At 37.3% G+C, this 14,587-nt stretch overlaps 1 protein-coding gene across 3 annotated transcripts in view; it reads right to left on the bottom strand.

Moving 5' to 3' along the window:
- Positions 1 to 14,587, bottom strand: part of SOX5 (SRY-box transcription factor 5) — a 1,052,575-nt gene that overhangs the window by 204,033 nt on the left and 833,955 nt on the right. For all 3 annotated transcript variants that reach the window (XM_033222675.1, XM_033222676.1, XM_033222677.1), the window contains 2 exons: positions 8,974 to 9,146; positions 2,846 to 2,914 (listed from right to left, as the gene is read on the bottom strand). In XM_033222675.1, the coding sequence (XP_033078566.1) occupies positions 2,846 to 2,914; positions 8,974 to 9,146 (242 nt within the window). The remainder of the gene's footprint in view (positions 1 to 2,845; positions 2,915 to 8,973; positions 9,147 to 14,587) is intronic.

Raw genomic sequence — 14,587 nt, 5'->3', positions numbered from 1 at the left:
TACTCCATCAATATATGCATTGTTTTCTAAGGTCCAGAGCAACAACGGTACAAAACATCTAAGAAAGTACAATCAGGATGAATAAGTTAGTATGTTTATTTCTACAAGGTATCAAGGCACTGTATTAAAAAAAAAAAGTAGATCAAAATTCTAGATGAGTATTTTCAAATGTCAAATAAGATAATATATGGTAAATTATTTTGTGAGCATTCAATTATATATCCATTTTTAATTAAAATAAATCTTAAAATATTTGTTATACACTCCAATTGCCTTTTGTGATAGCAGATTCTATATTTACTAGTCTTTATCCTTCCCTATGCTTCCATGAAAAATGAGGCAGTAGGAAGAAGGAGAAAAGGAAAGAAAAAACATTCTAAAATGAAATATGGCAATGATTTATGTGGTGGGAAAATTAGTCTGTTCCACATTTTTAATGTCCTATTTCTATATATTCCACCACATCAGAGCTTTCCATAATTGTTTGAACAATCTCAGAGTAGACTCAATAATTCAAATACGTTGTTACTTTCATAACTGTTAAGTGTTTATAAGACTTCTCCAAAGTAACAATTGACAAAATATATTTCAGAACTATACTTTTAGTTAATGAATATACTGGAAGCTGTGAAAACGAATTTCTTTCAGGTTATCAGTCTTGCTCAGTACTTATTTGTTGCCTGAAAGGGTTTTGACTCTGTCAGTTTCATTTATCTGCACTAACCCTAGAAAGAAGACAAATATATTTATATATTTCAATATCTCAATGTTTCCCTCAAATTACTTTCAGTGTGACTTTATTTCCTTTAGGGACTTTTTCTTTTCCCACTCTGAAATAGTAGAGGCTGGCCGCTTAACACTTGGATCAAATAGAAATTCTACGCTTTTAAAATTCTCATACTCCACACAAGTTCTATTATAGTCAGAAAACTTTGCTTCTTATCCTAGCTCTACCAGTTTCTAATTGTGTGGTCTTGGGCATGTTGTTAAACTTGGCCTTTGCTCTCTGGAATATAGTTCCTATAGTTATAGAATTTCTAGAACATATCATTTTTAAGTGCTTTTCATTAAAAATGTTCTGACTTATAAATTATAGTACTTCATGCTCTGAAGCAAGAATCCATCTATTTCAACTTTCTGTCATTATGACAGGGCTTAAAATCCACATTGTGAATGTAGTGGTCATAATTGTGGAATAGTTCCTAAGAAAGCACTGAAGGTGTTGGCTAATCTAACTGGTCAGAACAGTTTATTGAGCCTTACACGCATTTACAATAGGAGTTGAAATCTATTTTTGCCATTCTGTATAACCAAGGACTGATTTCAGTATCACAGAAATTATAAAAATCTAAAACTATTGGTATACTTGTCAAATTGCAGTGAAATCAAGTGACTACCATGTTGCTGATTATGGAATTACCTTACTTAGAATAGGAAAGTGCCATAACAATATTAATATCTATGTTTTGATAATTAAAAAAAATTTAAATGCAGATAACCAGCTACCATCGACTAAAGTCAGTGTACTTTGAACAACATGAAGTTCAATGAACAGTTTTAAACCACTGAAATGAATAACCAAACTTCAGATATGAATGGATTGTAACATGTTAGAAATGTGCTGATCATAATTACAGTTAAGGAGGGGAAAGGTCCCTGGCTGGAACATCTTACTGAACTTCCACTGTCTCACTGAAGCTATCTACAGGTCATTAAAATTCCAGGTAGAATAAGAAAGAAGGAACAGTGACAGGTCCGTTAAATCCATCGAAACTACGTGTGCCTGACTCAATTAGATACGATGGGAGAAATTTGGATGGCAAAGAAGTTAAAACAAGATTAATACAAGAGTGAAATAATTTTGACACATTTGCTTCCTGTCATTTATGATATTTACACTTAATAAAATATGTTGGATCTCAAGATACAACTTCAAGAGAATCATGAATTTCTCTCCAGATGAGCATACTGCAAAGCTAACAGTTGCCTCCAGATGGATGATGTTATATGGGGTTGGATTCACAGCTCCACGAATTAGGTTCCTTGATAGTCACAGCAAGTGAGTACTGAGCACTTACTAGGTGCCCTGACACTATGCTAAGGCTCTTTATCCATGATTTCCTTTAATCCTCAAAAATCTCTATATGAAGTAAGGGCTGTTGAGAAAGCAAACTGTCAGAAGGGAAACAAAGCTGAACTTTTGTCAAAGTTTATGACACTAGCAAGTGGTGGAAACAAGACATCACTGGAAACTTTTTTTCTTTTTGTTACCAATACAGCTGCTGCCTCCTGTATTGATGCTCCTTATCATTGCAAATTTCCAAATAACGAAAATATGGAGGTCCTACAGCCTTCAGGCTTGTTTCCTCCAGGCAAAACCACAGGTAAATCAACTTCAACACCAAATTATTACCATCCCTGTGTTCCACCTTTATCACACATGGCTCTCCGGCATACAATAATAAAGTCCTCCCTGGCACTACTTCTCTAACTGAAAACCTAGGTACCTTTCTGCTTTGGTTCCCTGCACTTACCCAGTTAAGAACACTTATAGACACAATTTAACATTAAAATATAGATAAAATGAAACTTTTATCTACAATCATTTCTTCTCAGCATAAGATGAAAATAACTGTTAGCTTGCTTAGATTGAAGCTCCCTGACACAGTAGGGCCTGTGACTGACAGACACCATTTGCAAGATTCGCATGGCAGAGGAGGTGCTATGTCATGAATTAGCCTGAAAGTCATTTTATTTTGGAGGTCATTTCAGTTAGATATTTAAGGATAAGAAACAGAAAATATTTTTTTAAAATTGTAAGTATATTGAAATTATGATTTCTGACCTGGATCTGTTGCTGGAGCAAATTGATTTTGTGTTGTTGCTGCAGAAGCTGCTGCTGTTGTCTTGCAATCTGTGAAGAAATTGCACATGAGAAATTTACAAGTATATTGGAGTCCGGGAGGGAAGTTACTAATGTTCTGTTTCTCAAAGTTTGATTTGACACTGATTAAGATGATGAAAATAGATGTGTCTGTGCTCTGAAATTTTCCACAGTTCATCCTAAGATCAAGGAAGATATTTAGTCTTTAGGAACAGTTATGTTTCTTTTGGCCTAAAACAAATGAAGTCTAAGATACTAGGACAGTGATCAATCCCAGAAAGAATGTCTGATTTTCAAACATTCCTCTTTCTGGTGATAAATTAAGAAAGGTGCTGCTTCTGACATTTTCAGCCTTTCATTATGACAGAATGCTTCACAAATTGGGAGGGGGAGGTTTAAGACTGAGGAGTTCAGAGTAGCACAAAGTATTGCAAGACACTGTATTTATTAGTAAAGTTTTTGTATTTTTTTGTTTGTAGGTAAATAATTTTCTTATTACTGCCTCTCACAAACCCCTAACCAACCATTCAATGCATACTATTGTGGTTTCTGCTTCCCTGTCTCTACCGAAATTATTCTTAAGAAGGTTGCCAATCACATCCATTATTTTAAAATTCTGAAGCGTTTTTCAGTCATCACCTTTTGACCTCATTAGAATTCAACACTCAAATGCTTTCCCCTGATCAGGAACTTTACCTGTTGCCTTCTGTGACATCATCATACTTCCCTGGTTTCATCTTTGCCTCTCATGTCTTCTCCTTCTTAGTCACCTTTAATGGCTCTTTCCAGACATTAAATGTTATAATTCTCTGATACTCAATTTTAGACTCTGTTCTTTTCCTTCGTACTTACTTCCATATGTAAGCCAAGTGCTTCTAAATTTGCTTCTCTAGTCTAGACCTTTGTTTTAAGCATCAGGTCCATTTATTGAGAGACTTATTCAAAGGAACCTCAAGTTCAACAAGCCCCAAACTAAATTTGAGATTTAGCCTTCCATATAGTCATCTTAAGTATTTCCTAACTTAGAGAACAGGACAATCACTTCCCACTCCCACTGTTATTTGCATTTATGACACCCTCTACATTTACTTAATATTATGCCCATGCTATGACTTTATATTTGTTATTAACATATTTCTGTCTCCTAGGGAGAAGTCCATAAATTCAGTGAGGGTAGAGGCCATGTATATTTTACTCACTGTTCTCAGTAAGTCCATTATAAAAGCAATGCTGAATGGCTATCTGATAAGAATGCATGAATAGATGAAATGAAAATTGCAAATATTTCATCACATGGGATAGGATGTAACTTCTAACATCTTGAAACTTATCAGTCTCTTATAAATAAGTTCTAGATCTCATTCTCATCAAGTAATAGTCACTAACATTTTTATTTTTTAAAAAATCTCTTGGCCGGGCGCGGTGGCTCAAGCCTATAATCCCAGCACTTTGGGAGGCCGAGACGGGCGGATCACAAGGTCAGGAGATCGAGACCATCCTGGCTAATACGGTGAAACCCCGTCTCTACTAAAGAATACAAAAAAAAAAAAAAAAACTAGCCGAGCGACGAGGCGGGCGCCTGTAGTCCCAGCTACTTGGGAGGCGGAGGCAGGAGAATGGCGTGAACCTGGGAGGCGGAGCTTGCAGTGAGCTGAGATCCGGCCACCGCACTCCAGCCTGGGCGACAGAGCCAGACTCCATCTCAAAAAAAAAAAAAAAAAAAAAAATCTCTTAACCTCTATACCTGAAAGTCAAAAACTCAGGAAAAAACTCACACATCACCGTGAATAAAAGAACCCATGTGATAAGGATGAGTCTACATGGCTGCACACAAAAATTATTTCCCTATGGATGTTGGTATAATTATAATTATTTTAATGCTTTAATTTTATCTTTGGAATATAGTAAAAAAATACATTTTTTTTCTTCTTTTTTTTTCTTTTTTTTTTTTTTTTTTGAGACAGAGTTTTGCTCTTGTTGCCCAGGCTGGAGTGCAATGGCGTGATCTCGGCTCACTGCAACCTCCACTTCCTGGGTTCAAGCAATTCTCCTGCCTCAGCCTCCCGAGTAGCTGGGATTACAGGCATCCACCACCATGCCTGGTTAATTTTTTTGTACTTTTATTAGAGACAGGGTTTCACCATGGTGGCTAGGCTGGTCTTGAACTCTGACCTCATGTGATCCACTCACCTCAGCCTCCTAAAGTGCTGGGATTACAGGCGTGAGCCACCATGCCCGACTCACAATTTCTTTTTTTTTTTCTGAAGAAAGTGGTAAAAGAGACAGTAGAAGGAAGATTACCTTTCTCATTAAGTCTAGTTCCTTCCTCCCACATATCAATATTTCAATTGCTTTTTGCTCCTGCCTGCTCCCTATAGTCAATCACAGACCAGCATCCTGAGAGTACTTTTTAAAATATGAGTCCACTTTGGGAGGCTGAGGTGGGCAGACTGCGAGGTCAGGAGCTCGAGACCAGCCTGGCCAATAGAGTGAAGCCCCATCTCTACTGAAAATATGAAAAATGAGCCAGGCATGGTGGAGGGCGTCTGTAATCCTAGCTACTCAGGAGGCTGAGGTAGAATCTCTTGAACCCAGGAGGCGGAGGTTGTAGTGAGCCAAGATCATGCCATTGCACTCCAGCCCAGGCGACAGTGTGAGACTCTGTCTCAAAAAAAAAAAAAACAACCATATATATATATTTATATATGTAAAACATATAAATATATATGGTTTATATATATATATAAAAAATATATAAATATATATAAATATATCATGTCATGCTATTCATCTTTCCAAAACACTTGTCTCTCACTCAGCAAAAAGCCGGTGTGAATATAATGCCTGCAAGGCCGTATATGTTTTGGCCTCCTGCTACCTCTCTGATTTCATCTCCTCCCCTTTCACCTCATGCTTGCCACATTGCATTCCTAACTGCCTCTTGTACACACCAAGGATGTTCCTGCCTCCCAAGGATACTCCTGCTTCTGGGCCTTTGTACTTACATTTCACTCTGTCTGGAATACTCTGCCTAGACAGCCCCATGGCTCACTCCCACACCTCCGACAGGTTTCTGCTCACATGTTCTCAGTCAATAATGTCTTCCCTGAGCATCCATTTTAAAAGAACATATTCCCATAGATAATACCCTCATCCCCAGTGCCCTGCTTAATTTTTCAACATAATACTTACCAACATATAGTTTACTGGTTTATGTATTGACTACCCCTCCCAGCTAGATTTCAGTACACAAGGGATTTTTGCCTGTTTTATCCCCCTACTCTACTCCCACTAACTAGAACAAAACCTGGCACCAAATTGGTAGTCAATGAATATTTATCTACTAGATGAATGTGGAATGGAGCTCAGAATCTGAGGGAAAGGCTTATCAGTAAACAGGTCCTTTAGCTTTTGTAACAGCTATACCAGGAGTATTAGAATGCACAGAATGGGGACATTCTACATTCAGTAGGGAGTGCTGGGAGGAGTGTCAGAAAAAGACTTTGCAGGAGAAGATGAACCTGCCCTGACCCTTAAAGAATAAGTATTAAATGCCCTTCATGAAAAGATCTGCCACCACAGAGTGGTAACTGTGCATGCCTGCTATGTATGGTAGAGAAGCGCTGGGAGAGCCGAATGGGCTCTAGAAACATGACCTGTAGCTATCACCAGGGATCTTCTCTCAGGCTGTAGAGGCAGCACTGCAGGACGTCTCTCCAACACAGGAGAGAAATTCTTGAAGAACCTAGGGGTTTGTAAAGTTCCAAGGAGAACGTCAGAGGTCTTGGGAAAGTATTAGAATCAAAGGATTCTAGAATCCTTTTATAATATTCAGGGATGGGCTAGAATCTGAAAGAGATAAGAAAGAAACTTCCTCTCCATCAGTTATTGCTTAGATCTTTCAGGACATGTGTGCCCTCAGACCCATCAAAGCAAATAGGGATTATTTACAAAAAATATCCCCAGCCAAGCTACATTTTCAGAGGCTCCTAGGATTCTCCAGAATTCAGTTGACTGAAAGATTGAGAGTTCAGGATAAGAAAAGAGTGGCGTTGTTTTATGCTGTTACAGGCAAGCATTCTGAACTCTTTTATCATAGGGATAAAGCTAGAGGCATATGGGCTGTATCCAAAAGCAAGCCAAATATATCTTTAATGAAAGTGATGAGGCATTTCATTAAAAATCAAACTAACATCTTTTAACAGACATAAACCACCAAGTAGAGAAGAGTAGAATGGGAATAAGAGGGTAGAAAAAAGGAGCTCCTCAAACATAAACTGAGTATTTCTTCATGCCATTCAATCCTGCTAGCTTATACTTTGAAAGATGTTTAGAAGGTTTTGCAGGGATGTGTAGACACACGAATATTAAATAGTGGCCATCCTCCACTTGGGGTGGTGAATGGACTATGCCCAGAACATGGAACAGGAAGAGGACTTAGCCATGAAAAAGAGGGCCATACTTATCTGTAAGCTGAAACTATGTCACCTCCCCTCTATCTTACCTTCTATTTACTACCAACTTTTTTTTAAACTAATAGTTCATAGGCATTGCCTCCATTTTCCTACTACGTATTTTCCAGTTTTTATTGTCTGATTTCGGTTACTAAAACACCATAGATGTCTTACTCTTCAAGGCCAACAATGAGAATCTAAATGAAAAATCTAGTAGTTTCAATTTCATGTTAGAATGACTACTTTTCTGTAGCATTTAACACTGTTCCCTATGACCTCTTAAAATCTCCATTTTGTTTTCTATGACACGGCACTCCTGGCCCCACTTCCATATCTGATTCTTTCTGCATATGTTCATTTTCCTTTCTCTGCCAGCTATATAAGCCAGTATCTCCCAAGGATCTACCCTTAGTTCCTTTCTGCTTTCTCGTAATATTACCACTATAAATTAAGGCCTATAAGCCTGCCACATCTCTGCATAAAACACTCCTGTCCCCGATATTAACATGGCTGCCTTTTGTATGTCATTTAGATCTGAGCTCAACTGCCAAAGCTGCAGAAAGATCTAGCCACCCAATCTAAGGAGCATTGCCTTGTCATAGCAATCAACTTTTATCTTATTACTCTGTTCATATTTTTTCAAATTATTTATCACTATATAATGTCATTTTGTTAATCTGTTCCTTTATATGTCTCTTTCTTTCCACTAAAATTTAGGGGCTTTGTCTCTCTGGTTAATTGAGATAGCCTCAGTAATTAGTTAGTACAGTGCCAGGCACATAGGAAGCACTAGATTACTATTTGTCAAATAGATGAATGAATGTTATCTCCTCCAGTAGAGTTTAAACCACCATTTCTCTGTAAATAACCTAAGAAACACCTGAGCTCTCTTCCAAAGTGCTGATTGGTGTTTCTAGCTGTCTCTCACATACCTCCAACTGGAAAACCTGACAGCAGCTCTAATTTAACATCATAAAACCACTCTCTTTTCCAAACTTGCTCTTCTTCTGACTTCCTCTGTTTCTGGGGATGGCATTCTCAATCTCCCTATTACTAGGCTCAACACTTTCCCTTTCTTTCCCTTTTGCCTACTCAAAGAACTCTACTAACCATAACTCTTCCACCTGTTTATTCCTTTCATCTCTTTGTCCATGGTCATTACCCTGACTAATTTGGCTTCTCACTCTTTTTAATTTAAAGTATTATAATGACCTTGTAACTGAACTTTCTGCCCCCAACTGAAAACTCACTTTACTTGTTGAAGCCCACAAGTTCTTCAAAGCATATCTCAAATGTCAGCTCTCTAATGAATTCTTTCAAAATGTTTCTTGTTGAAAATGTTCTCTTGACTCTCCATGGTTCTTTTATGGTATTTTTCTCATGATTTATCAGAATTTACCTTGATTAAAATTACTTCTGCGCTACTTACCAACAAAGTAGTTAATAAGCATCTTAAAATCTGGGTTTTGTCTGTGGGTGGGTTTTTGTTTTGTTTTGTTTTTGGCCTTTTAATTTATTTAACGAGGGAGGTGGAAGGTACTCTTATTCATTATTGCGTGCCTAGGACAGTGACCTATAAGTAGCAGGCAAAACAATGTCTGAGGAGTTTGATTGCATCGTTAAGTTCTTACTCACCTGTTCTTGTTGCTGCTTGGCCAGCTCCATTTGCTGACGCTGTTTCTCAATCTGAGAGGCAGCTAGTTTCTTCTGCTCATCGTGGGCAGCCAACAGCTGCTCTCGTAGGCTGGTCAGCTGGTTGATCATGCCCATGAGTTGCCTTTCTTTCTCAGCTAAGCTCTCGGGAGTCCCTACAAATCACATGGCAATAAAACAGACAAAATATATGAGAAAAAGTAATGATTTCAATGAACATGGCTCTGTTGTATACAGAGCTGGTCCAAATATAAAGTTCAATAAACACAAAAACACTACCTACCTTGTTTTACATTTTCATGCAACAGTAAAAAGTGATGGCAATTTGCCCTTTACAAAATACCACAATGAACCTGGCCCTCTGGCACAATAGATAGCACATTGGGCTTCTAATAAAATACCAGAATGACCAAACATTTTGAATGTTTTTACATTTATGACCAGTAATAATCTATAGTTTTTTTTAACTTTTCTTTTATAAGTAAAGTTTTAAAAAATGTTGGCTGACCGTCTAGTTTTTAATGTTCTATGCTAGGGCCTGCTGGAAATAAAAAGATGTCCAAAGTACAGTTCTCGGCCTTAAGTACTACAGTTTTTCATCTAATGAAGGAGGCAAGACAAAGACATAAAAAACTAATAGCCATAGTTATTAAGAGGTCAAAGCATTCATATTAGTGATATGATTCTCCCTTTCTTTTAAAAAAAGTTAAAGATTCAGACCTAAGAAATTCTGTGTTAAAAGAGAGCAAACATCTATTTAGATAATCAAGATTTAGACTGTATTCCCCATATGCCAATTCAGAGTCTATCTTCAAAAATAAAATATAGTTAACTGAGCAAATACTTAAGTTTGAGAACACAAACACAGCAATCGTGAGATAATGTGGTTGGTAAATTAGCATCACATTATGGTCATGCACGCTAATACATAAATCCAAGATTTGGAGAAGTCGTGGTAATCATTTAAAATACATATTACACTTGAGATATTTAAAACACACCAAGGAATCTTATTAAGTTAAAATGTATATTTAATATAAGGGAAATGTGTGTGGTTCACTGTAACAGAAACAGTATCACTTTTAATTGTTCTTTTAGAACTCACAAGATAGACAAGGCCCCTATGATAAAGTACTACCAGTAGGAAAGAACACCCTCTTTAATTACAATTTTCACTTCAAACATAACACACTATGCACTGGTTTACTACTGCATTTGCCACCTGTATACATATATAGATAGAAGGATCTGTTATAACTCAGTCACCCTTCTTAACCCTACCAGTTTAGGCTGAAACGGTTTGTTCTATTTGAGGAAGTAGCAGCTATAGTTAGTAGCTTATAATTTTTATATGCCCTTTTGGAATAGAAAGAAGAGTTCTAATGTATTTTACACATAGCCTAAAGAACAAATATTCAGAAAAGTAAATGTGTGAGTAAGGCAGTAACCATTTCTTATGCTCTTTCTTATTATCAGTGCCTATCCTTCTTCAAGGCAGGTGGTCAATAATGTGTTGCTAATAATTTATTATATCTCAGATATTTGGATTCCATCAGAATGAATGAACGTTAACTCTATGAATAGTCACGTGGCTATTATATTCTAATATTAAATAATATAAATGTATCCTGGGAAGATTTATTTAATGAAAATATTCAAATGCTAGCAAGATAAACATCTTCCTACATTGTTAATAGAGAAGCAAATTTCTACCACATTTCAAGGAATAAACACTAGGAATAGCGATACACATCATGTCTTAGAATGTGCATAACCTACAAAGGATAATTCTGCTTTTAGAAATCTAGCCCAAGGCTGGGTGCAGGGGCTCACGCCTATAATTGCAACGTTTCGGGAGGCCCAGGCAGGAGGATCACTTGAGGCCAAGAGGTCAAGACCAGCCTGGAGAACATAGCAAGACTCCATCTCTACAAAATTTTTCTAAAAAATTAGCTGAGCGTGGTGGTGTGCACTTGTAATCCTAGCTACTTGGGTGGCTGAGATGGGAGGATCACGTGAATCCAGGAATTTGAGGTTGCAGTGAGATACGCTGCATAAAAAAAAAAAATTCTAGTCGAAAAATATCTTAAGAAATGTGGGTTAAATACTAATTATTTTAAGTGAAATTCTAGAAACAACCTAAATGTCAAATAAGAATAATCAAATCATTATGGGTCATCCACGGTAGAGTATTTTGCAACCATAAAAAATTATTTTTGAAGAAAATTTAATGATGTGGGATCCAGTTTATGATATAAAGCTAGGTTTAAAAGCAGTTGCAGAGAAATGAAACATGTGTATAGTCACTCAATGCATGCACGTGTCTATGTTTAAGATATGAAAGCAAATTTAGCTACATATTAATAGTAGCTATTTCTAAGTGGTGGAATTATAGTTCATTTTAATTTTTTTATTCTTTTTTTTTTATGAGATAGAGTCTTCTTCTGTCACTCAGGCTGGAGTACAGTGGCGCAATCTCGGCTCACTGCAACCTCCGCCTCCCAGGGTCAAGCAATTCTCCTATGTCAGCCTCTCGAGTAGCTGGGATTATAGGCGCACACCACAATGCTTGGCTAATTTTTTTGTATTTTTAGTAGAGACGGGATTTCACCATGCTGGCCAGGCTGATCTTGAACTCCTGACCCCGTGATCCACCCGCCTTGGTCTCTCAAAGTGCTGGGATTCATATTTTTTTTTTTTTTTTTTTTTTTTTTTTTTTGAGACGGAGTCTCGCTCTGTCGCCCAGGCTGGAGTGCAGTGGCCGGATCTCAGCTCACTGCAAGCTCCGCCTCCCGGGTTTACGCCATTCTCTCGCCTCAGCCTCCCGAGTAGCTGGGACTACAGGCGCCCGCCATCTCGCCCGGCTAATTTTTTGTATATTTTAGTAGAGACGGGGTTTCACCGTGTTAGCCAGGATGGTCTCGATCTCCTGACCTCGTGATCCGCCCGTCTCGGCCTCCCAAAGTGCTGGGATTACAGGCTTGAGCCACCGCGCCCGGCCTGGGATTCATATTTTTGTATTTAGAAATTTTTCCACAATGGTTATCATTACATTACTTCCATACTCAGAAAAAACTTATTTCACCTCAACATGCAGAAGTATAATTTAAAAGCTTAAGCAAATCAGCACATACTCAACACCTACAGTTGGTCCTGTACAACCCACTTAAGTTAGGCCTCTGCATAGGTGGGATTCACATTCCATGAATACTGTATTTTGGATCTGTGTTTGGCTGGGGAAAAAATCCACATATAGGTGGACCTGTGGCATTGTAGCCTGTGCTGCTCAAGGGTCAACTGTATATATTTGGTGATGAGAATTAACAAATATTATTTTGTCATTAAGTATGTGAAAGATTAACAAAATTATTTGTTTATTTGTTTTCACTTAGTCATAAAGACATAAATAAGATTTCAAATTTAAAACAAAATTTCTAATTTTATAGTCCATATTCATATGAAACTTTTTGAACCTTCAGCCCATCTTGCTGCATCTTAAGCATTCTCACATGACTTCCGAGACACGATTTCATTCCATTTCAACTCCTACTTAACTAACTTTTCTTCTCAATCTTTTTCACTGACTCCTCTTTTGCCACCCATAAATGCCCATATCCTCCCCAGTCCAGTCCCATTCTTTACCTTTTCTGGCCTTGAACTAACATACTTCAACCTCTAAGCACTATATTTCAACAATGCTTAGCATACTTTAACCTCTTGAGTTCTAAAATACATAGTTTCATAGTCAATGAAATAATAAGGTATGTGCCAACCCTAAGATTGTCCCCCAGTCCTATTAGCTTATTTTTAGATGCAGAATGGGTTATCTCTGAGGGTGTAGCTCAGTCATAAAATTCAACACGCATAAAGTGAAACTCACCATTTTCCTGTAATTTTAAAGCATTATCACCAATCAGCATTCTAAAATATTAATGTCTTCAACTTCCTTCTCAACTACCCATCCCTGCATTGATATTAATCAATCACAGTAATTTTTCCTCAACATAGGTTTGTTTTTCCTTTAATTAAAATTGTATGTTTCAATATTATTATGTTCATATTAGTAAATAATGACGATAAAGGTGTGTAGTAAAAGATCTGCTCCCAACACTGCCCCTTCAAAGGTAACCACTATTATTACTTTTTGTGTGTCTTATCCTTGATAACACAGATTTAAGCATATACAATAATATTTCTGTATTAGTTTGCCAGGGCTGCCATAACAAAGTACCACAGACTGGGTGGTTTAAAAGACAGAAATTGCCTTACAGTTCTGGATGCTAGAAGTCTAAGATTAAGTTGTCAGCAGGGTTGATCTGTTCCAGGTCTCCTTCCTTGGCTTGTAGATGTCTGTCTTCTCCATATGTGTTCACATCATCTCGATCTGTACATACTCATGTCCAAATTTCCTCTTCTTATAAGGACACCAGTCATCTTGGGTTAGGACCCACCATAATAAACTCATTTTAATTTAATTCCCTTTGTAAAGATCCTATCTCCAAATATGTTCATATTCTGATGTTCTACGCATGAGGACTTCAACATATGAATTAGGGTTGGTGGGTAGGGGAAGGTGGATAGTTCAACCCATAAGAATGCCTTTTAAGCAAGTGATAAACATAAACACTGTTGTACTGACTTAGAGAGAGCTCTTATTCCAGCCTCCCTTCCCTATCTTCACTGCCATTTTTGTCATCTTTTTTCATGAATTTTTGTAGCAAATTTTTAAAATAGAACTTTTAAAATAGAACTTCCTGCCATCAATTGATCTCTGTACAAACCTATCCTCTAAAACTGGTACCTAAATTACCTTCCTAGATAACAAAGTCATGTCATGTCAAAGTCTAGTCCTGTCACTTCCCCTGTTTAAAGACCTCCAATTGCTCCCAATTGGCTTCAGAAAAAATTGTCAAGTCATTTTTATGAATTAATGAGGTCCTTCAAAGTATTACCTAATCTTCCCACTTCCTCTGTGCATCCTAAATTCTAGCCACACTGAATGTTCTAACATTACCCCACCACCAACACTCTGAGCACTTGCAAATGCCATCCTTAACAAGTGCCTTGCCTGGCCCAGTCTCTCCCTAAACATTCATTCTTCATGTTCCAGCTCATGCATCTTGTTTTTTGTGGCTCTTTTCCTGATTTCCATGGATGACAGTTGTTCTCTTCTTTGGGAATCTACACAGCATATGTGTAGATCTTTATTATAGTATTGAATCGTTGCATTGTATTATCTTATGTTCACATTTTTCTCCCAAAATCAGGAGAGGTAGCTGCAATAGCAGCAACTGTAAATGATAGACTTTTCTATCCTCATTACCTACTATAGGTAATGGCAAATAGCATATGTATTGCATATAGCAAATCATCTAACACTGTTTAATGAACAACATAAAGAATAAAGCCTCTTCCCTTTAAACCATTCTCAAGTTTAAACATGCATAGGAATTCTAGTTTTGGCTTAAGAGAGTTGAGCCAAAAAAATAAGCTTTTGCAAAAGAAATCCTCCCCATTTTTACAAAAGTACTAAACTGAGATGAAGAAGTCCATCCCACGGCTTCATCTCTAAATTATCATGTTCTTCATGTCATCC

The sequence above is a fragment of the Trachypithecus francoisi genome, unplaced genomic scaffold, assembly GCF_009764315.1.
Source record: "Trachypithecus francoisi isolate TF-2019V2 unplaced genomic scaffold, Tfra_2.0 Lachesis_group11, whole genome shotgun sequence".
NCBI lineage: Eukaryota > Metazoa > Chordata > Mammalia > Primates > Cercopithecidae > Trachypithecus > Trachypithecus francoisi.
This window is presented reverse-complemented; position numbering and strand designations above follow the sequence as displayed.